Source organism: Eurosta solidaginis, chromosome X (genome assembly GCF_040869045.1).
Source record: "Eurosta solidaginis isolate ZX-2024a chromosome X, ASM4086904v1, whole genome shotgun sequence".
Taxonomy (NCBI): domain Eukaryota; kingdom Metazoa; phylum Arthropoda; class Insecta; order Diptera; family Tephritidae; genus Eurosta; species Eurosta solidaginis.
In genome coordinates this window covers 1,486,571-1,509,366 of record NC_090324.1, presented here as the reverse complement: position 1 = coordinate 1,509,366, position 22,796 = coordinate 1,486,571, and the positions used below count along the sequence as shown (strand labels likewise).

The following is a 22,796-nucleotide window of genomic DNA, read 5'->3' as shown; positions in this document are numbered from 1 at the left end:
CGCGCTTAAACAAAGAAAGAAAACGTCAATAATAAACAACAGATGATTTTGACAGCTGAAATGTTACCAGTGTTGTTAAATACATGCAGGGAAATTTTAACCGAGTTTTGCGTTCTTTTCGTGCTCGCTTAGAATAGAACGTGGCTAATACAAATATCAATGGTTACAAGCAACAATCGCCTAAGTCTTAGACTCCACGGATAGGTATCGCTGTAGCTAGGCCGGGTTTGTCTGGGACTTAGGTTTTTATTGCTTGTGAGCACATATCTTTACCAATAACTCTGTTATCGATTAATTTATCGAATTCTTGCAAATTAGTATTGCATTGTCTTCGGAGTTATACATGCGTGCAAAATTTCAGCTCAATCGGACACCGAGAAGTGTATCAAATTTAACTTGCAAGATTTGATTAGAGACAACAGCAAAGTGAAACTAAACAAAAGCTTATAAAAGAGTTTTATATCAATGGTATTTCATTTCCCAAGTGGATTTATAACAGTAAATAGGAAAAACTTCAAATTTAAAAAATGGTCGTGGCACCGCCCCTTTTATGACTAAGAAATTTTCTATGTTTCGGGAGCCATAACTCGAAGAAAAATCAACGGATCGTAATAAAATTGGGTACAAAAATTTTCCCTACAGCAGGAAATATTTCTAGAAAAAACGGACGAGATCTGTCAATGACCACGCCCACTTTTATATAAAAAATTTTTAAAAGGGTCGTAGACGAAAATAATAAGCTATATCTTAGCGTAAAAGAGCTTTGTGTCAACAGAATTTTACTTTCTAAATTGAATTATAACATTAAATTGGAAAACACTAAAATTTTTGAAAATGGGTGTGGCACCGCCTCTTTTATGGTTAAGCAATTTTCTATGTTTCGGGAGCCATAACTCAAAGAAAAACTAACATATCATAATGAAATTGTGTACACATATTTTCCTTATAGCAGAAAATATTTCTGGAAAAAATGGACGGGATCGGTTAAAGACCACGGCAACTTAGATATAAAACAAATTTAAAAGGGTCATAGACTAGAATAATAAGCTATAACTTAGCAAAAAATAGGTTTGAATCAATGATATTTTACTTTTCAAGTTTTATTGTAAGATGAAATTGGGAGAAATTTTTGAAATGTGGTATGTAAGTTCCTGGGCACTCATCTCAGATCGCCATTTAAAATGAACGATATCGGACTATAACCACGCCCACTTTTTCGATATCGAAAATTTCGACAAATCGAAAAAGCGCGATAATTCATTACCACAGTCGGATAAAGCGATGAAACTTGGTAGGTGGGTTGAACTTATTACGCAGAATCTAAGATTGGTGAAATTTCGGACAATGGGTGTGGCACCGCCCACTTTTGAAAGAAGGTAATTTCAAAGTTTTGCAAGCTGTAATTTGGCAGTCGCTGAAGATATAATGATGAAATTTGGCAGGAACATTACTCCTATTACTAAATGTGTGCTTAATAAACTGTACCAAAATGGGATGAAGAACACGCCCACTTTAAAAAAAAAAATTTTTTAAGTAAATTTTTCAGAAAAAATTCAATATCCTTACAGTATATAAGTAAATTATGTCAACATTCAGCTCCAGTAATGATATGGTGCAACAAAATACAAAAATAAAAGAAATTTTCAAAATGGGCGTGGCTCCGCCCTTTTCATTTAATTTGTCTAGAATACTTTTAATGCCATAAGTCGAACAAAAATTTACCACGCTTTATGAAATTTGGTAAGGGCAAAGCTTCTATGACGATAACAGTTTTTTGTGAAAATGGGCGAAATCGGTTGAAGCCGCGCCCAGTTTTTATACACAGTCGGCCGTCTGACCTTCCACTCGGCCGGTAACACGATAACTTGAGCAAAATTCGATATATCTTTACTAAACTTAGTTCACGTACTTATCTGAACTCACTTTATCTTGGCGTTAAAAGTGGGCGAAATCCGACTATGACCACGCCCACTTTTTCGATATCGAAAATTTCGAAAAATGAAAAAAATGCCATAATTCTATACCAAATACGAAAAAGGGATGAAACATTTTGATTAGATTGGTTTATTGACACCTTCACATATACAACTAAGGGCTACTCCATTTCAAAGCATTCATTAATACCTTTAATTTGATATCCATATCGTACAAACACATTATAGAGTCACCCCTGGTCCAACTTTAAGGCGATATCTCGAAAAGGCGTCCACCTATAGAACTAAGGGCCACTCCCTTTTAAATAGTCATTAACACCTTTCATTTGATACCCGTGTCGTACAAACACATTCTACAGTCACTCCTGGTCCACCTTTATGGCGATATCTCGAAAAGGCGTCCACCTATTGAACTAAGGCCCACTCCCTTTCAAAATACTCATTAAGACCTTTCATTTGATACCCATATCGTACAAACGCATTTTATTGTCACCCCTGGTCCACCTTTATGGCGATATCTCGAAAAGGCGTCCACCTATAGAACTAAGGGCCACTCCCTTTTAAATAATCATTAACACCTTTCATTTGATACCCGTGTCGTACAAACACATTCTACAGTCACCCCTGGTCCACCTTTATGGCGATATCTCGAAAAGGCGTCCACCTATTGAACTAAGGCCCACTCCCTTTCAAAATACTCATTAAGACCTTTCATTTGATACCCATATCGTACAAACGCATTTTATTGTCACCCCTGGTTTATGGCGATATCTCGAAAAGGCGTCCACCTATAGAACTAAGGGCCACTCCCTTTTAAATAATCATTAACACCTTTCATTTGATACCCATATCGTACAAACGCATTCTAGAGCCACCACTGGTCCACCTTTATGGCGATATCTCGAAAAGGCGTCCACCTATAAAACTAAGGGCCACTCCCTTTTAAATAATCATTAACATCTTTCATTTGATACCCATATCGTACAAAGGCATTCTAGAGTCACCCCTGGTCCACCTTTATGGCGATATCTCGAAAAGGTGTCCACCTATAGAACTAAGGCCCACTCCCTTTCAAAATACTCATTAACACCTTTCATTTTATACCCATATCGTACAAACGCATTTTATTGTCACCCCTGGTCCACCTTTATGGCGATATCACGAAAAGGCGTCCACCTATTGAACTAATGCCCACACCCTTTTAAATAATCACTAACACCTTTCCTTTGGTACCCATATCGTACAAACGCATTCTAGAGTTACCCCTGGTCCACCTTTATGGCGATATCTGGAAAAGGCGTCCACCTATAGAACAAGGATCACTCCCTTTTAAAATACTCATTACCACCTTTCATTTGAAACCCATATACAAACACAAACATATACAAACACATTCTAGAGTCACCCCTGGTCCACCTTTATGGCGATATCCCGAAATAGCATCCACATATAGATCTATGGCCCACTCTCTTTTAAAATACTCTTTAATACCTTCCATTTGATACCCATATCATACAAACACATTCCAGGGTTCCCTAGTTTCATTTTCCTATATGGTGATTTTCCCTTATTTTGTCTCCAAAGCTCTCAGCTGAGTATGTATTGTTCGGTTACACCCGAACTTAGCCTTCCTTACTTGTTTTTATTTGATAATGAATTATCTCACTTTTTCGATTTTTCGAAACTTTCGATATCGAAAAAGTGGGCGTGGTTATATTCCGATTTCGTTCATTTTAAATAGCGATCTGAGATGAGTGCCCAGGAACCTACGTACCAAACTTGATTAAGATACCTCAAAATTTACTCAAGTCATCGTTTTTACGGACAGAAGGACGGACGGACCGATGGACGGATGGACATGCCTAAATGAATTTCTTTTTGCGCCCAGATCATTTTGATATATAGAAGTCTGTATCTATCTCGATTAGTTTATGCCGTTACGGGGTACCGTTATGCGAACAAAGTTAATATACTCTGTAAGCTCTGCTCAGCTGAGTATAAAAATTTCTGGGCGATACCACATATCAAGTCGATAGTGGCTACCCAAAAAATCTGTTTTTTTGCGTAAAGACCACCCCCCTACACACACACACTCCCAGCCCCCACCCTCCCTCAATGGAAAAGTAAAGTCCTTATTCCAGTATTTTTCTTGTTGATCTATGCAATTTGGTTTTCCTATTCAACTTCACTATAAGCAATTATTTCTCATATTTGCTTTCGATATGTTTTTTCAGAACTACTTTGGAGATGCATGGAACGTTTTCGATTTTATTATAGTACTTGGTAGTTTTATTGATATAGTTTATTCGGAGATAAAGGTAAGATGCTCGATTATAAATAATCTTTTGTATATTAAGATTTCTTGAGCTTAACACGGGCTAATAATGATAATTATTCTACCCCATCAAAGTAGGTATAACATGTAGTGTGCACCTAGATCAATAGTGAGCTAAGTTCAAAATATGAAACTTTGAAGTTATGTACCGATTTGCCCCAACTCTTTACTTTCAAATTTATTAAATATTAGTTTACTACTCACCCGAGAGTGTTTGATGAAAATTAAAAATTTTATTTGGAGCATATGGGGAAATTCCTAACCGATGGATAACTGATTTGATCTTCTTAGGTGTGCGATATTTTTTAGTTTTTTTTTACTGGCCAAAAAATCACATCAACATAAAAATTCTATATACTTATGTTAAAAATTCAGTTTTTTTTATATGTGTATATAATATGTTTTTAGATACATAAGTATGTAACTTAAAGCTACTTCTTTATATATTGGTCTGTACTATAAACTAAAAATTTTGTAACGAATGCATATTGTAGTAAATTGTTTTGTTATTTTTATGTAGTAGAGAATTGTTTTTCAATATTTTTAAATATATTGGGGATCTTTCTGTCAAGGGCAAAGATATTTCTGTTTACTTTGACAAATATTTACTGATCAACTCCTTTTCTAAGTATGTCATTCTTTCAACAAATCTATCTGAAAATGTAATCAAAAAAGAATCTATTCCTGAAATTTTACATTTTTCATATAAAACTTTATTGGAAATTCCTTCGTTTAAATGCCCGTTCTGTGTGGTTGGCGGTTGAGCCCGCTACAAAGTCGCAAGGTATATCGCTCAAATCGTCCGAGTTTCTCCATTTGTCTCGACGAGATGTTGAACTATATAGGATCAGCATAGGAAATTATTGATCTTATTATTTGTTTATATGTAATCAATTTAATATAGTTTGAAAAGCCATCTAATTAAGTTGAAATAACCGAAAAACATTTTGTTTGCTTTTACCAATATAAAATCCAAGAGTCTCGCAAATGTAAATTTGCTATCCAATATTACTCCAAAATATTTTATTTTCTCTTTATATTTATTCCATTAACTTTGATTTGGGGCTCATACTTACGAGCGTCTAGAAGCAAAGTGTTTTTGTTCCCTTAATAATTAAAGTTTCACTTTTAGCGACATTTAATTTTAATTTCCATTTTTGGAAATATCTATTTATTTTATCAAAGTATTAGTTAATACTTTCTTTGGCTTTAGCTATTCGTGAATGAGATCTCTGTATTAGAATACCGTCTGCGTATATAATAACTTTAATTTTAGAATTATCTATATATATAAAAATTAAATTCTGTGTGTTATAGGTTCCTTCGATCAACGGGAAGGTTTTAGGTTAAAAATAATTTCGATATATAAAAGGGGCGTGGCCACTCCCATACAAATGGAATCTTTGGTACTGCATAACTTTGAAGGTATACATGGCAGAACATTCAAATTCAGTAAGGAGTTTTATGAGTTCAATCCCTAACACCACCAAGAAAATGTGGAATTAGGAAAAAGGGGGCGTGGCACCTCCCATACAAATGGAATATATCATACTGCATATCTCTGGATGTAGTAATGGTAAGATAATGAAAATTGGTAAGGAGCTGTATGACGTGAAGTCCTAACACCTCCAGTAAAATGTGAAATTGGGAAAAAAGGGGAGTGGCACCTTTCCTACAAATGGGGTTTTTCAGAACTATGGCTGCCATACAAGCTTAGGTTATTTTAACACATAAAGTTTGACTTCATTGTTGAATTTGGTTGTTATTCCTTTTGGACGTATAGTAATCTTCCGCCGTTAAAAAAATTTGTTAGCTTCAGTCTATCTACATCTATCTATATATATATAAATCAAATTCTATGTGTGTGTTCCCTATGGAAACGTATTTCCCACACTTCAATTATCACCAAATTTTGGATATGGGTTCCTTCGATCAAGGCGAAGGTTTTTCATATTTCAGAATTAAGAATTTTAAATTTAAATTTTTTTTTGGCTATGGGAACAAGCAATCTTAGCTCCCAAAATTGTTCATGTATACAAAATCATTGATCGCTTTCAAAACCAAATTCCTGGTGAATTGGCGAAATATAAATCGATCGACCCAGGTACAGATGAAGATCGAATTGTGAATTATCCAATTGAATTTCTAAACTCTTTAGAACCACCTGGAATGCCTGCGCATATATTAACTTTGAAAATTGGCTCACCAATCATGCTTCTTCGGAATTTAGACCCGCCAAAATTGTGCAATGGAACCAGATTTTGCGTTAAGAAATTAATGCCGAATGTAATCGTAGCAACAATCGTCAGCGGTAAAAGCAAAAGTGAAGATGTGCTCATACCACGGATACCAATAATTCCTACAGATCTGCCATTCAATTTTAAGCTCTTACAGTTTCCTGTACGCCTTGCTTTTGCAATTACAATCAACAAAGCACAAGGACAATCGCTTACTGTTGCAGGATTAAATTTAGGAAGTCCGTGATTTTCCCATGGCCAGCTACATGTTGCTTGCTCTAGAGTTGGAACGCCAAAAAATTTGTTTATCTTTGCACCGAACGAAAAAACCAAAAATATTGTGTACCCACATACATTACAATAACATACAATAATAAAATGTTTTAAACGAAAATTTCACCAAATACGTGTACAAAATGCGATTCAATTTACAGAACAATAAACTAAATTATCAACAAACAAAACAGAAAAAATAACGCAACATTCACTCGATCTCGGGCGTTACAACGTACGCCGGGTAAAGCTAGTATGGTATAGTACCCAATGGCGGATTACGAAAATCAGCTAGGAATAAGTTATACAGGAACGGTCCTAATAAAGATCCCTACGGCACACCCGCGCCAACGTCTCTTATCATAGAATTATGGATATATTCACTTACGTAAAATGCACGGACTTTTAAGTAGCTGAGCAACATTTTGCATGAATGTTTATAAAAGTAAAATTTTCGGTACATTTTAAATATAATAATTTTAAATAGAATACCTTCAACCCAGACTGTACCGAAAGCTTTTTCCAAATCAAGACTTACTAGAATGGTTGCTTGACCGCGATTTAGATTACTGCATACAAAGTCAGAGAGCAGTGTTAATGCATAACTCGTCGAGTGGTATGGCCGAAAGCAAAATTGATGGAATTTTATAATATTGCGCTCCTCTGTGTGTTCTTTAATTTTTTCTAGTATTAAATCTTCTAGAAGTTTCCTAATATTTGAAAGAAGCGATATTGGGCGGTAACTAAAGACTGAATCAGGATTACAGTTTGGTTTTGGCACACAGATTACCTTTGAAGTTTTCCATTGTGGCGGAAAATATATGAAAAGGATAGCTAAAAATCTCCAGAAATCATACGTTGTTTTCTTAAATGAGAAATTTGAGATGCCGTCGTCACCATAACTCTTTTTGTTATTCTTTGATCATAGGAATGTACCAATTTTCTTAGCATTTACAAATTTATGTCGTTGTTCAGATTCGACAGTATTTAGTTCACCGCCCTCTGTAATGGTGTTTGAAAAATGATCGGCTCGCTGGAGCTTTGAATAAAGCCTCAAAAGCTTTCCTCTCCCATGTGTTGGTTTTGAAGGTGTATTTTTTCAAACGCATAAGCTAATGCAATTACTTTGTGAAGATTATCTGTTAGGAAATTATTGTTACTATATTGTTGCTCGTTTGATCTGCATAAGGAAAGCCAATATCAATATTTATTATCACGTCTGGAATTTCCGACTTTTTTTAGTCCACATAGCCCTTTTATTTTGTTGTATGTATGGCAAAATAGTTTGCCCAATATCTGTCTTCATTAGGGCGGTTCGATTTAAAAATCGCTCATTGCTCTGTGAAAATCGTATTCTAGGAATCAAAATAAGAAACTTTGCCGAAGGAACCATACCTCTAAAACGAATTCTGATGTCCCCCCCCCCAGGTAGGGGCAAATTTTGAAAAATCCCACTTTGACCTATTTAGAGTGCTCCAATCGAGTCCAATTGTATGACCGACCCCCACTAACTTTGGAGGCCCGACCCGCCGATGCCAGTGGCACACCCCCTGGGGGTTCACCATACAAACCTTTCAAAAAATCGGCGGTTTTGCACTTTACATGAAAAAATCAGCTAAATGGATATGTTTTTTCTTTATTTTTATTTATATATTTATAATAATATTTATTATTTATTTATAATAATATCAATTTTTTCTCTTAAGAAATTTATTTAGTCAGAACATATGTAAATGAAAAAATTAATTAAGTGAGTTATAAAAAAGAAACTAAAAAAAATTATTGTTTGAAGTCTTTTTTACTTTCAAGTCTGGGCAATTTCGCACGGCTCTCTAATGTCGTCACCATAACAGCCTCTACATTTTCCCGTATAACCCGTTTGGAAACGCTAGCTAGCAATTGAACATGTCGTTCCGTTACTTGTATGTTTGATGGAATTTTTGGATCATTAAACGGTGGATCATCTTGATTTAAATATTCTTTCAATGTATCGTACGGAATGCTTCGCGTGAATGGTGGTTCATATACGATATTTATATCATTCAAATTGATCATTTCCGTATAACTTGTGCAATTAAAGTTTATATCTGGTTTTTTATAAATCTAAGTTCCATTGGCTCGTCAACATCGGTTCGATAGCGTAGAATTTTCTTGATAGCACAGTCGTGCTTTTCTTTGCTATCATCAAACAACATTGATAACAAGATATTTTCCGAATGCGCATAATATGAATTATCTTTAATTACTTGATTGACAATTTTGCGTAAACGAGGTTCTAGAAATCGTGACCAACCAACGGGTGTTGTTTCTTTTCTTGATTTGCTCTTGATACTTGTCAAGCAATTTATTCAATTTATTAAATACACTTTTTTTCAGCATTATTTCTATACCAAGTTTTTTCCGAATTCCCAAGTATAAGTTCGGCAGTTGTCGCGGACGGACGTATTTTGTCAAGCTCCGTATTATTGTAAACTTTCATGCATAAAGTATCTACATAGTTATTTGATTGTGTTATGTGTAAACATATTACTTTGCTGACACAAATAACTAGTGTCGTTAATTTATATTTGTTGATTGCTTATAAACTTTGTAATATAAACCAGGGCTATTCATTTCATATCACAATTGTGCCGTCTCAATTCACACGCATATGATTCGCTCTGTCGTCGTTAATTGAGTTAGTCGTCGCTTGGCACCATAGTGTACCTAGACAAGTGTGTCAACTAAGCGATAAACGTCAAAAGTACAAACAGCCTCGCTCACCTGATGCAAATCTCAGGTCTAGAGTTGCATTTTTGGTACGTAAGAGTACTTCAAGCTGAGTTGCATTTGATAGTTTAATAAAACATTGTAGTATTTACAGATGAAATAGTTGCATATATTTCCGCGGAAAAAATACTAGAAGATTTGTAGCCTGCAATAATGCGAAAACACACGGAAAGCAAAATTTATTTAAATTAGAGTCAAAATATAAAGTGCAACACGTGTAACATGGAAAAATTTAACTCTAAGGCTGTTTACACAAATGCATAACATGCTAACCTAATATAAACGCACGCAAGTCATTTTCTGTCAAAAATTTCACATGCACATAAATCTTGTATGAGAGCAACCCAAATTGAATTTGCTGCGTGAAAACCTAACTCGATTTCCAATTTTTGTTCTGCGTGACATTTAGATTTGACTTTTGCACACATGCTTTACATTGCCGCAACGCATTCTTATTTGGGTTAGGGCAAAAAACGCCGGTTGTATGCGTGCGCTAAAAAAAACGCAGTGCGGTTTTATTAGGTTGGCATGTAAGGGCAAAATTATATAAACGCTTTGGTCGCTTTAAAGCAAAGATAACGTACGGCGTTTCATTGTTTTTCGTATGCCGTTTTCAAAGCGTAAGCACACAACCAAAGCGTTTATGTAAATTTTTCGATACTTCGCCCGACAGATGAATTAATGAATGCAACACAACCTGTGTAAATCCGCCTTAATTTTTATAGCTGTAAAAGTCTCCTGCAAATAAAATGGTGCTGCAATTGCAAGTATACCGCCGAAGCAGTAACATCGTTTTGTTAAAAATGTCGCCATAATTACACATTCGTTTAAGTGTAAAACGGTTTTGTGAAAAAGAAATGTGCTATGTAAAGTAAAATTTATAGATTTTGTTCAATTAAAATTAACTTTTTGTCTAATTATAAAGGCATTCGTGTATAAAAAACATTAATAATATGTCACATTAAAATTGAATTTGTATAAGATAATGGAGCTACAAAACAAGACTTTAAACTTTGTATAATGGAAGAAATATTCTGTATGAAATAACGGAGCTACGAAACTGTAAAAAGAACAGTAATGGTGCGATTAGTTCTACTTATCATTAAAATCGAAAGTTAAAATAAATATATAAAATACTACTAAAAAAATTAGTAATCTAGAAAAATAAAACAGTTATGGACAACATTTAATACAAAATCTTCGCATGAAGCTACATGGATAATCAAAAGAGATATATCTATTACACTGGAACTTTTTAAATTGTATCTGAATACAATTTGACATGAGACATTAACTGTAAATTGGAAAAATATAAACTAAATTGGACAAAAGTACAAAGATTGGATACGATAAAAGTGTAATTTATTATATGAACTATTCATATAACGGGGTAGAGATTATACCTTACATATAAATTGTGATAACATATAACTCCACAAAGGAAAAAAGTACAAGTAACGGGATTGAAAATACCCTTATCATATATTAATGTACAGTCATGTACACATGTAACCGGATAGAAATTCACATAATACATAACTAAATGTACGGTTATGTACATATATTCACATTTTACATATAATTGCTACGCTATATATACCAAAAGAATAACGGGTTGAAAATAACCTTATTATATACTAATGTACAGTCATGTACACATAACCAGAATAAATATAAAATATAACACCTGACAAGACGAAAATACTTTTACAAAAATAAAATAAACGAAAAATATTTACTTCAATTGGATTAAAATCAACAATTGAATGGACTAGATTTAAGGAATTACTGGCAAAAAAAGCATAAAATAATAACTATAGCAAGCGCATTGCAGTGTAAATATTAGCAAATAAGTATAGCATAACAACTATAACAAGCGCATTACAATACCTTGTCTAACCCGGTTTTAACTTTACAATTAAACAAGATAAAAGTTCTTCACCAAAGTTGAGGTGCAATATACATTTACAAAAATTAGTTTAAGTAAATATTGGCAAAAAAGCATAAAATAATAACTATAACAAGCGCCTTGCAGTGTAAATATTAGTAAATAAGCATAGCAGAACAACTATAACAAGCGCATTACAATACCTTGTCTAACCTGATTTCAACTTTACAATTAAACAAATTTCTACGATTGGAAGTGCAACTTTATGATTAAACTATTAATAATCTACATAAAGAAAACAAGTCACCACTTGGAATTACCCAAAAAGCTGAATTATTTAACAAATTAACATGACACATGATGACTATATTAACATTGCTATTACAATGGGAGGATGTCTGAAGCCACTGGTTGGGCATGATAAGGGTACCACTTGCTGGATGGGAGTGAAATTATGATACATACATAAAAATATAATTTACGATGAATTGCAAATTTTGAAAAAGCACATGGCAACAAGCCATATATTTAGCAATTACAAGGAGAAAATTTGTGCTACGGGTTTTTACTTTGCGACATATGTTAGCTGCTTATGCACGTCTAAATGTTGCAAGTATATTACCCTTATACGTTTGTTAACCTGGCGATTTAAGAGGCAATTTAAAGGTCCTCTTGCCATTTATTGGAATTGAAAGATTCAATTCCCAAAACGGAAAAAAAAAATAAAATGGTGCTGTAAGTGCAAACCTTTATTTTCTATGTATTTTTCTTGTATTTTCTCTTATATTTTCTGTCGAGGGAGCCAATAAGATTTCAGTACCGGTGTAAGTGTGTGAACTATATTTTTTAAAAAAACTAACAAAATATAAGCCAGTTTGTATTTCGATAGGGGTTTTTGACAATAGGCCGTTTTTTCTTTATTTTTTCTGACAAATGAAAATTTTGTTTTTAGTTTCAAAATTTTGTGCATAAAAACACAACTAAATTCAAAGTGTAAATTGTGTGTGCAAATGAGTTTTCAATAAGTGTACATTTTTCAATTTTTCATAGTTAAGGAATTGACCTCCAGATTCTTGTGTTACACAAATATAGTGAGCTTGGGTACAGAAATTCAAATTAAAAAGTTTTTCACAATAATTTGAAAAACTCTAAGTTTTCTCTGCTTTTTGCACTTAAAGGAGTAACCCTCCGTAATAAATTAAACTTTTAATAAAAATCAATAACTCTGAACTGAACACTTTTCGCCATGATATAAAATTAAAACGCTGTGGAACAGGAGCAACACTTTTGTGACTACATAAACCCTGTTTCAATCTTTTACGTCTCTGCACAGAACCCTAATTGACCGTTTTCAACTGAAACAACAATGGCAACCCAGATTTTCCCGTTATGCTCACTTAAGCGAGTGCCTGTCAGAAAGAAGTCAACACACTTGTACTTGTACACTATGCTTGGCACTTGGCGTAGCAACATCGGTGGTGGGTATCGGTTGATCGGTATCAAAATATGTATGAAAATTATGCGCGATATATATGCTTATTGTTAGCTCGTTGCTTGCTAGTAAGCGACTAAATGAAAGATCAATTCACCCGCACGATCATCGCTACGATTGCGTTCTCACTAATACTGGTGCACTTTCAGTTTTGAATAGCCCTGATATAAACTTTCATAATGCCTTGCTATTGTTAGCTAAAAGTTGAGTGCAGTGACCCCAAGATTCAGTGCGCAAAGTGCAAAGAGATTTTTCATTTGAGCTGTGTTGGGTTTGTTCAAGCCGATGTCGATTATTTGCACTCAGCGAATAAATCGTTTTATTGCAATGTTTGTATGGCGGAACGTCGTTCATCTCTTTGTTTGCCGACACCCCCTGTCGCTACAAGTCGTCAAATTTTGACTGAGAACCTGAAAATAATAAAAAATAAGAGTACAAGTGCTAACTCTCTTCTGGATACTTTGTCTAATGATATTTCAGACGCAGGTACGCAAAAAGGTGCTGCGGTATGCAATAATCATGCTGTTGATTTGCGATCTGTGCTTTCTGCTTAATCCGCTATTCGCAATGATAACAAAGAGTTAGCTAAAAAGTGTGATGCACTACGTGCTGAAGTTCACTCTCTGCATAACTGCCTGCAAGCTAAAGATGACGCTATAACATCATTAACTGCTGAAATGAATGGGCTGAATTCTGTTGTTGGTGATTTGCATAAGCTCTTCACTGAGTTTGCTCTTAGTGTAAACAAACGTGAAGATATTACCGAAAATTCTAATTCGTCTCTTGGATCTCCTACAAATCTACATACGAATGATGTTCTAAGTACTGAAGGTGTTACTGTTGCTGCTGCTGCCGCTGTCGCTAGCACAGTAGATAAACGGTCAACTGCTTCTTATGTAGATATCGCTTCAAGTGCTGAGACAACAATTGTTTCTCCTACCGCGCTGTGTCCGCATGATAATGTGAATGGTAATGTGAATGCTAATAATAATAATACAGTAAGCGCTAAAGGTTTGCTTACTTCTAATATTACCTTGTCTCTAATCTCTAATGATGTTAATAATGAGGGTCCATTGATGATTCTACAAAAGACCAAGCGTGCAAAATTAATTTAAAGTGAAAAATGCTAACCAAGCGAATGAGCCAGTGAATCCTCCTGCTTCTTCAAAGGCTCCATCTATAATTTCTGTTCAAGCTCAACCTGCGGGGGTACGTCTGCTAGCTCTGATACTAGTACTAAACAAGCGTTACCACCTGGTTATGCTGATGCTGCCAAGACAAAATCAAATAGTGTGCAGATTAATTGTAATGATGGGAATGGCTCTAACCTAAGCAGAGTCCCCGGGTCTAAACCGAAAGTAAAGAGTTCTCGGATAAATCTACATAAGCCATTAGCTTTTGGTGTGAGCAATAATGTAGAACTAGGTGTTGCCGCTAAGCTTAAATGGTTGCATGTCTCATCTTACCAGCCTAGTGTAACTGAAGAAGATATTGTGAACTACGTCTCGAAGTATGCTGGCATAAACAAGATTTATTTGAAATGCGATAAACTTGTAAGAAAAGGTACTGAGTTGTCTGACCTTAGGAAAATTACTTACTGGGCGTAACTGAATCATTTTATGATAAAGTAGTTGATGCGAGTATCTGGCCTATCAAAGTAATTATACGACCTTTCCGGTTTTTTCAAAGGAGTGGTTCAGCGCAACATGTTCCGTAACACCACAAGCCTATGACAGGCCGCTTAGTATTTATTATGAAAATTAATCGGGGCTTAGAACTAAATCTAAGAAGCTTTATGAATTCACTTCAGATTTGAACTATGATGCTCTAGTTTTTGTGGAAAGCTGGCTTAATAGTGCATTTTATGACTCCGATTTTTTTGATCCTAACCTCTACAATATCTATCGCAAAGACCGCGACTCGATAAAAACTGGCGCTACTCGGGGTGGTGGAATTTTAATCGCCGTTCAAAGGAAATATGGTTCGTCAATTATATCGCTGCAGAATGGAGACTCACTGTTGGATCAACTATGTGTTTGCATATATGGCTTTTTGCCTCTCTTTGTATGTGCCTCATACATTCCGCCAGGAAGTGAACATCATGTGTACATGGCGCATGTAGATAATATTGTAGATTTAGTACCTAAGCGACATGAGAATAATGTTTGTATTTTAAGTGATTTCAACTTAGGGAATGTAGGCTTGGCAGCCGTGGATGATAGTTTAGTCTTGTATCCGAATAACGTTAATAGTTTTTCTGAAACATATGTTGTTGGTAACTTATTGAACGCGAATCTTACCCAGGTAAACACCTTTATTAATAACTTGTCTAGGACGTTGGATATAATTTTTATTAGTGATAACATGACTTTTTCACTCTCCGAATGTCTTGATCCTCTCTCTTGCCCTGGCTTACATCATGTTCCACTAGCTACATAAAAAATATGTTGAGAAATTTGAATGCGACATTAAGTCGAATCCGAAATCTTTCTGGCGCCACGTTAGAGCTAAAAAATAAAGCTCTAGCATCCCATCTCATGTTTTTTATAATGAAACCTCTGCATACTCTCTTACTGATGCCGTCAATCTTTTTGCAGATTTCTTCAGATACTGTTTTGCCTGATGTGGTTGAGCATACTGATGTTATTACTCAAATAAATTTTGGTGAACTTTCAATATCACTTGATGATGTTATTCGGGGAATTTCGGTGTTAAAGTCCTCAAAACAATCTGATGTGGATGGACTGTGTTCATTTTTGCTTAAAAATATTGTTGCAATTGCTTATCCGATTTTATTAATTTTCAATAAATCTCTAAAGCGGGGAGATTATATTAATGCCTGGAAAGTAACTTCCATTACTCCTATTTTCAAGAGTGGCAATAAGAGCAATATTGCCAACTACCGCCCAATATTAAAACTTTCCACAATATCGAAACTTTTCGAGATTATAATTAAGGAAAAGATATCGTTTGCGGTAAAAAGTATTATTTCACCCAACCAGCATGGTTTTATGTCCGGTAGGTCGACTGTGACTAATCTTGCTATTTTTACTGAATATTGTCTCTCTGTCTTTAATAATAGAGCACAAGTAGATACCATCTACACTGATTTTTCTAAGGCTTTCGATAAAGTTAGCCATAAATTACTACTTTTAAAACTTGCTGACCTGGGATTTCACTCCAATATTTTATCATGGGTGAAGTCTTACCTGGCGGATCGGAGTCGTACTGTTGTGGTCGATGGTGTCAGTTCTCGTTCTTTTACCGCGATCTCTGGGGTTCCTCGAGGAAGTGTCCTAGGACATCTCCTATTCGCAATTTTTATTCATGACATACGTCATTGCTTCATTTACTCGAATTTTTTGTTGTACGCAGATGATTTGAAAATTTTTACATCAGTCACTAATCAGGCAGATTCCCTATGGCTGCAGTCAGATTTTGACAGAGTAATAGATTGGTGTAGTAGGAATTGCTTACATTTAAATATTAATAAGTGCTTTCACATCTCATTTTCAAAATCCCGTAATGGTATTAACACCTCGTATCACATCGGTATTTCTGTTTTGAAAACTGTTGATGAAATATTAGATCTTGGAGTTGTCTTCGATGCTAAATTTCTCTTTCAGAGTCAACTTAACTGTGTTATTGCTAAGTCATATTCAATGCTTGCGTTCATTCGCCGCTTTAGCTCGGACTTCCATGATCCATATACGTTAAAGTTACTATATACATCGCTTGTACGGTCTAAACTGGAATATGCTTCCTTCGTTTGGAGACCATACCACACTTGTCATATACAGCGACTTGAAATGATCCAGAAAAAATGTTTGCGTTTTGGGCTCCGGTCATTACGTTTTCAGGATCCTTTACCATCTTACTACTCTAGATGTCTACTTATAAGACTGAAGCCCCTGGATAGTAGAAGATCTATTCTAGCGCTGATATTTATTTATGATTTGATAGGGCGCACGATTGACCCACCGTTTCTTTTGGAGCGTATTCGCTTCAATATACCATCTAGAACACTTCGAAATCATGATATTTTTTTATTGGATAGGGCCAGAACGACATATGTCGCTAATTCGCCTATTGCTAGGGTATTGAAGGAATTCAATCTTCTTACTAATGCCAGGGAAATTGGTTTTTCAATAAATAAACCAAAGTTTAAACTTATACTAAATGACTTGATACGGTAGATAATATTTAAGCTAATAATTTGTAAATAGTCTGTAAGGGTATTTTAATTTGTCCTAGATTTACTTTGAAATAAATAAATAAATAAATAAATTCCAATCAACTTATCTTGTACTTGAATAGTGAATGATTTATGGGAAAACTTTTTTTGTTCTCTTTTAGCACGTTCGCTTAAGTAAAAATAATATCTCAAAATATCCAGATGGGTTGGTAAATTAAGATCAGTTAAATCAGTAGACACACCAAAAACAGTAACATCATGCTTGGGTATGTGACTCATTGGGTTTTCGATAGTTGTTGATGTAGTTGCTTCATCTTGCGGTGTAGAGGATGGTGGATTCATTGTAAACTTTTTGATTTGGAATGGTCACTTCACTTACTATTTTTTTTGAAATATTTTTTTATCTGAAATTAGCACTTCACACTTTGAGTTCTTCACAACGACTTAATGCATTCACAAAAACTGTTGCGTTATATATGGTCTACGAGACGAGGTAATAAGAATGAAATGGTAATTTCAATTCTACCTGCTGTGTCTTGTGGTGGCTTAAAAAAAACAACACAAGCAATTTTACGATCTGCAATTGTGTCACAGTGATACCTTCATTTTTTAAAACGGTTGAATAAAAAACCAACACAACTATGTTTACGACATGCAAATAAATACCTTGGTTTTAAAAGGGTTGTAAAAACGCAAATTTCTAATAATTTTTTTTAATTTCTTTTCTATTACTAAGTTAAATTAATTTTTTCATTTAAGTTCTGACTAAATAAATTTCTAAAGAGAAAAATAAACTCCAAAAAGAAAAAAACATAAGCATTTCGCTGATTTTTTCATGTAAAGTGCAAAACCGCCGATTTTTTGAAATGTTTGTATGGTGAACCCCTTAAAGTCGGCCCTTAAATTTAGTGGGGGTCGGTCATACATTTGGACTCGATTGGAGCACTCTAAATGGGTCAAAGTGGGATTTTTCAAAATTTACCCCTACCTGGGGGGGGGGGGGGGGGGGGGGGGGGGACATCAGAATTCGTTTTAGAGGTATGGTTCCTTCGGCAAAGTTTCTTATTTTGATCCCTATAATATGATTTTCACAGAGCAATGGGCGATTTGTTTGCCTCCCCACAAATCGATCCGCCCTAGTCTTCATAAATCCGAATTCGATATTCTATACTTCTATTGACATTGTGAATGATAGCCATAAGAGATTTTTTGCGCTGAGGATCCACACATCTTGGGGCGGCGCGGCGTAAGCGCTTCTTTTCAGAAACTAGTTCAAGTATTTCTTTAGAGAGGTCGCGTACCTTCACTTTTGGAATAGCTCCTGAATTTAGTGCTGAATCTATGGCTTTGTTAAGATTTATAATGCACTTGTCAATCTCATTTCGAGATGCATTACAATTGATTGGATTGGTTAGAAAAACATTATTAAAGTGTTTAAAATTAGTTTTTTCATAATTGAAGAACGGAAGTAAATCATATTCTGATTCTATTATCAGTTCTACTGCACTATTATCTAATTCAAATTCATGTGTTTTTATGCAGTTCATGTAGCCATTTTTCTCATCAAAATAAATTCCAGCAAAGGGTGTCACTAAAAAAATATCTAAGTAAGAAGCTGTGTGCTTAGTTACTCTAGTGGGATGTTTTGTTGGTATTAAGCGTAAAATGGGACATAGATGGAGCTAGTTGTTCAATATTCTTCCGCTGTTATTTGTCAGGGAATCTCCCAATTTGGATACCTGGCATTGAGATCTCCACTAATAATTATTTTGCTTGTGCTAAGGACTCCAAAACTAAATTAAGTTTACTTACATAAAGCAAGTCTGATGGACGATTGTATAAAAATACTATTGAGATTTCTTCATCGTTTTCAAAAAAGATGGACGATTGTATAAAAATACTATTGAGATTTCTTTATCGTTTTCAAAAAAGATTTTTAGCGCCACTTTTTCCAAATGGACAGTCTTTGCAATTTTGACCAATTCACATTTATATGCAAATCGTGGTCGCAGTACTACTGGTGGACTTTCTGTTCCTTACATGTTTAGCGTTATCAACCTGAGTGACAAAAGCTGTCAGATATAGAAGCAGCAAGTGGCATAGGTCCTAGAAAGCTTCTAGTATTTGCCAAAAGGACGGAGTTATTATATAACATAGGGCCTGGCTTTTGAAAGGGTTTTTCATTTTGGTCGTTTAATAATCTTATGTAAGCACGACGGACCCATTCAGTCTATGTGAGGTCCTCAGTTCAACCTAACCTAACCTAGTGTTTTGAAACCCAACACAAGGGCCCGGCTATTTATCAAATGTATTTGTCTAATATGGATATAAACAAAATTAGCTGATTAGCGAATATACTTGTATGTAATAGAAATAGGCTGAAAATTACCAAAATTTTGCTTTAGTGCAAGTCAAAGGACTCCACTATTTAAGCCCCACGTTTCGCTAATCTCCTTAGCTTCCTCAGGGGCAGGCTGCATTTATTAGATTATTGTGTAACACACCACAAACAACAACGTTAAAGATGAAAATAGAAAATTATAAAACTTAAATCTGCAGAACTTTTTATGTAAATATCACATTAAGATAAAAACTTACAATTTATTTGTATAAATATGTAATTATAATTTACATAATGCACAATTGTCATTAATAATAAATTGTTATTAATACGTAAATTAAAGTCAAACTTAACAAGTAAAGGTGTCTAAGTTCGGGTGTGACCGAACATTATATACTCAGCGTGAGCTTCAATTGTACATTGCATTTGAGATAAATTAATTTTCGACATAACACGTGGCACCGCCCGTTTAAAACAAAAATGTCTCCATATTTCCTCTTACAGTAAAACATGATAAGTGAAATATCATTGATTCAAAACCATTTTTTGCTAAGCTATAGCTTATTATTCTAGTCTACGACCCTTTAAAACTGTTTTATATCTAAGTTGCCGTGGTCTTTAACCGATCCCGTCCATTTTTTCTAGAAATATTTTCTGCTATAAGGAAAATATGTGTACACAAATTCATTTTCAAACATAGAAAATTGCTGAGTCATAAAAGGGGCGATGCCACGCCCATTTTAAAAATTTTTAGCGTTTTCCAATTTAGTGTTATAATTCAATTAAGAAAGTAAAATTCTTTCGATACAAAGCTCTTTTTGCTAGGATATAGCTTATTATTTTCATCTACGGCCCTTCTAAAAATCTCTTATATAAAAGTGGGCGTGGTCCTTAACCGATTTCGTTAATTTTCTTCAAAGCATTCCTTATAGTAAAGGAAACTTCTCTACCGAATTTTGTTACAATAGGCTTAACAATTTTTGATTTATGATTAATAATATTTGTAAAATTGATTTTATCACAAGTGGGCGGTGCCACGCCCATTTTAAAAATTTTTTTTCAAATTTTTATCAAGAGTCTCAATATCAGTCCACACGTCAAATTTCAACATTCTGTGTACATTATTTACTAAATAATCAGGTTTTTTGTGTTTTCCAAAATGTGATATATAAAAAGTGGCCGTGGTTATCATCCGATTTCTCTCATTTTCAATACCAATCTATTCTGGGTCCAGATAAGTTCGTCTACCAAATTTGGCGAAGATATCTCAATATTTACTCAAGTTATCGGATAGACGGACAGACGGACATAGCTCAATCAAATTTTTATGCTCAGCTGAGAAGAGCTCACAGAGTATACTAATTTTGTTCGCATAACGGTAATCCGTAACGGCATAAAGTAATCGAGATAGATATAGACTTCTATATATCAAAATGATCTGGGCGAAAAAAGAAATTAATTTAGCCGTGTCCGTCAGTCCGTCCGTCCGTCTGCCCGTTAACACGATAACTTGAGTAAATTTTGAGATATCTTGATGAAATTTGGTATGTAGGTTCCTGGGCACACATTCCAGATTGCTAATTAAAATAAACGAAATCGGACTATAATAAAGGTGGACCAGGAGTGACTCTAGAATATGTTTGTACGATATGGGTATCAAATTAAAGGCTTTAATGAGGGTTTTAAAAGGGAGTGGTGGTTGTTGTATAGGTGGTCGCATTTTCGAGATATCGCTATAAAGGTGGACCAGGGGTGACCCTAGAATTTGTTTGTACAATATGGGTATCAAAAGAAAGGTGTTAATGAGTATTTTAAAAGGGAGTAATCCTTAGTTCCTAAGGTGGACGCCGTTTCGAGATATCGCCATAAAGGTGGACCAGGGGTGACCCTAGAATTTGTTTGTACAATATGGGTATCAAAAGAAAGGTGTTAATGAGTATTTTAAAAGGGAGTAATCCTTAGTTCCATACGTGGACGCCGTTTCGAGATATCGCCATAAAGGTGGAGCAGGGGTGACCCTAGAATTTGTTTGCACGATATGGGTATCAAATGAAAGGGGTTAATGAGCATTTTAAAAGGGAGTGGGGCTTAGTTCTATAGGTGGACTTTCGAGATATCGCCATAAAGGTGGACCAGGGGTGACTCTAGAATGAGTTTGTACGATATGGGTATCAAATTAAAGGTATTAATGAGAGTTTTAAAAGGGAGTGGTGTGAAGGCGTTTTCCAGATATCGACAAAAATGTGGACCAGGGTGACCCAGAACATCATCTGTTGGATACCGCTAATTTATTTATATATGCAATACCTGCCAAGATTTTAAGGGTTTTTTATTTCGCCCTGCAGAACTTTTTCATTTTCTTCTACTTAATATGGTAGGTGTCACAACCATTTTATAAAGTTTTTTCTAAAGTTATATTTCGCGTCAATAAAACAATCCAATTACCTTACCATGTTTTATCCCTTTTTTCGTATTTGGTATAGAATTATGGCATTTTTTCATTTTTCGTAATTTTCGATATCGAAAAAGTGGGCGTGGTCATAGTCGGATTTCGTTCATTTTTCACATAAAGTGAGTTCAAGTAAGCACGTGAACTAAGTTCATTAAAGATATGTCGATTTTTGCTCAAGTTATCGTGTTAACGGCCATGCGGAAGGACAGACGGACGACTGTGTATAAAAACTGGGCGTGGCATCAAACCGATTTCGCCCATTTTCACAGAAAACAGTTAATGTCATAAAATCTATGCCCCTACCAAATTTCAAAAGGATTGGTTAATTATTGTTCGACTTATGACGTTAAAAGTATCCTAGACAAATTAAATGAAAAAGGGCGGAGCCACGCCCATTTTGAAATTTTCTTTTATTTTTGTATTTTGTTGCACCATATTATTGCTGGAGTTGAATGTTGACATAATTTACTTATATACTGTAAAGATATTAAATTTTTTGTTAAAATTTTACTTTAAAAAATTTTTTTTTAAAAGTGGGCGTGGTCCTTCTCCGATTTTGCTAATTTTTATTAAGCGTACATATAGTAATAGGAGTAACGTTCCTGCCAAATTTCATTATGATATCTTCAACGACTGCCAAATTACAGCTTGCAAAAGTTTTAAATTACCTTCTTTTAAAAGTGGGCGGTGCCACGCCCATTGTCCAAAATTTTACTAATTTTCTATTCCGCGTCATAAGTTCAACTGATCTACCAAGTTTCGTCGCTTTAGCTGTCTTTGGAATGAATTATCGCACTTTTTCGGTTTTTCGAAATTTTCGATATCGAAAAAGTGGGCGTGGTTATATAAATGAACGATATCGGAGTTCATTCAAATAGCG

General features: G+C 34.8%; 1 protein-coding gene across 1 annotated transcript in view; it reads left to right on the top strand.

Moving 5' to 3' along the window:
* The window catches only part of Ca-alpha1D (Ca[2+]-channel protein alpha[[1]] subunit D), a 6,221,746-nt gene that overhangs the window by 5,539,754 nt on the left and 659,196 nt on the right, over positions 1–22,796 (top strand). The window contains exon 25 of the mRNA XM_067758067.1: positions 4,169–4,252. Coding sequence (XP_067614168.1) covers positions 4,169–4,252 — 84 coding nt within the window. The remainder of the gene's footprint in view (positions 1–4,168; positions 4,253–22,796) is intronic.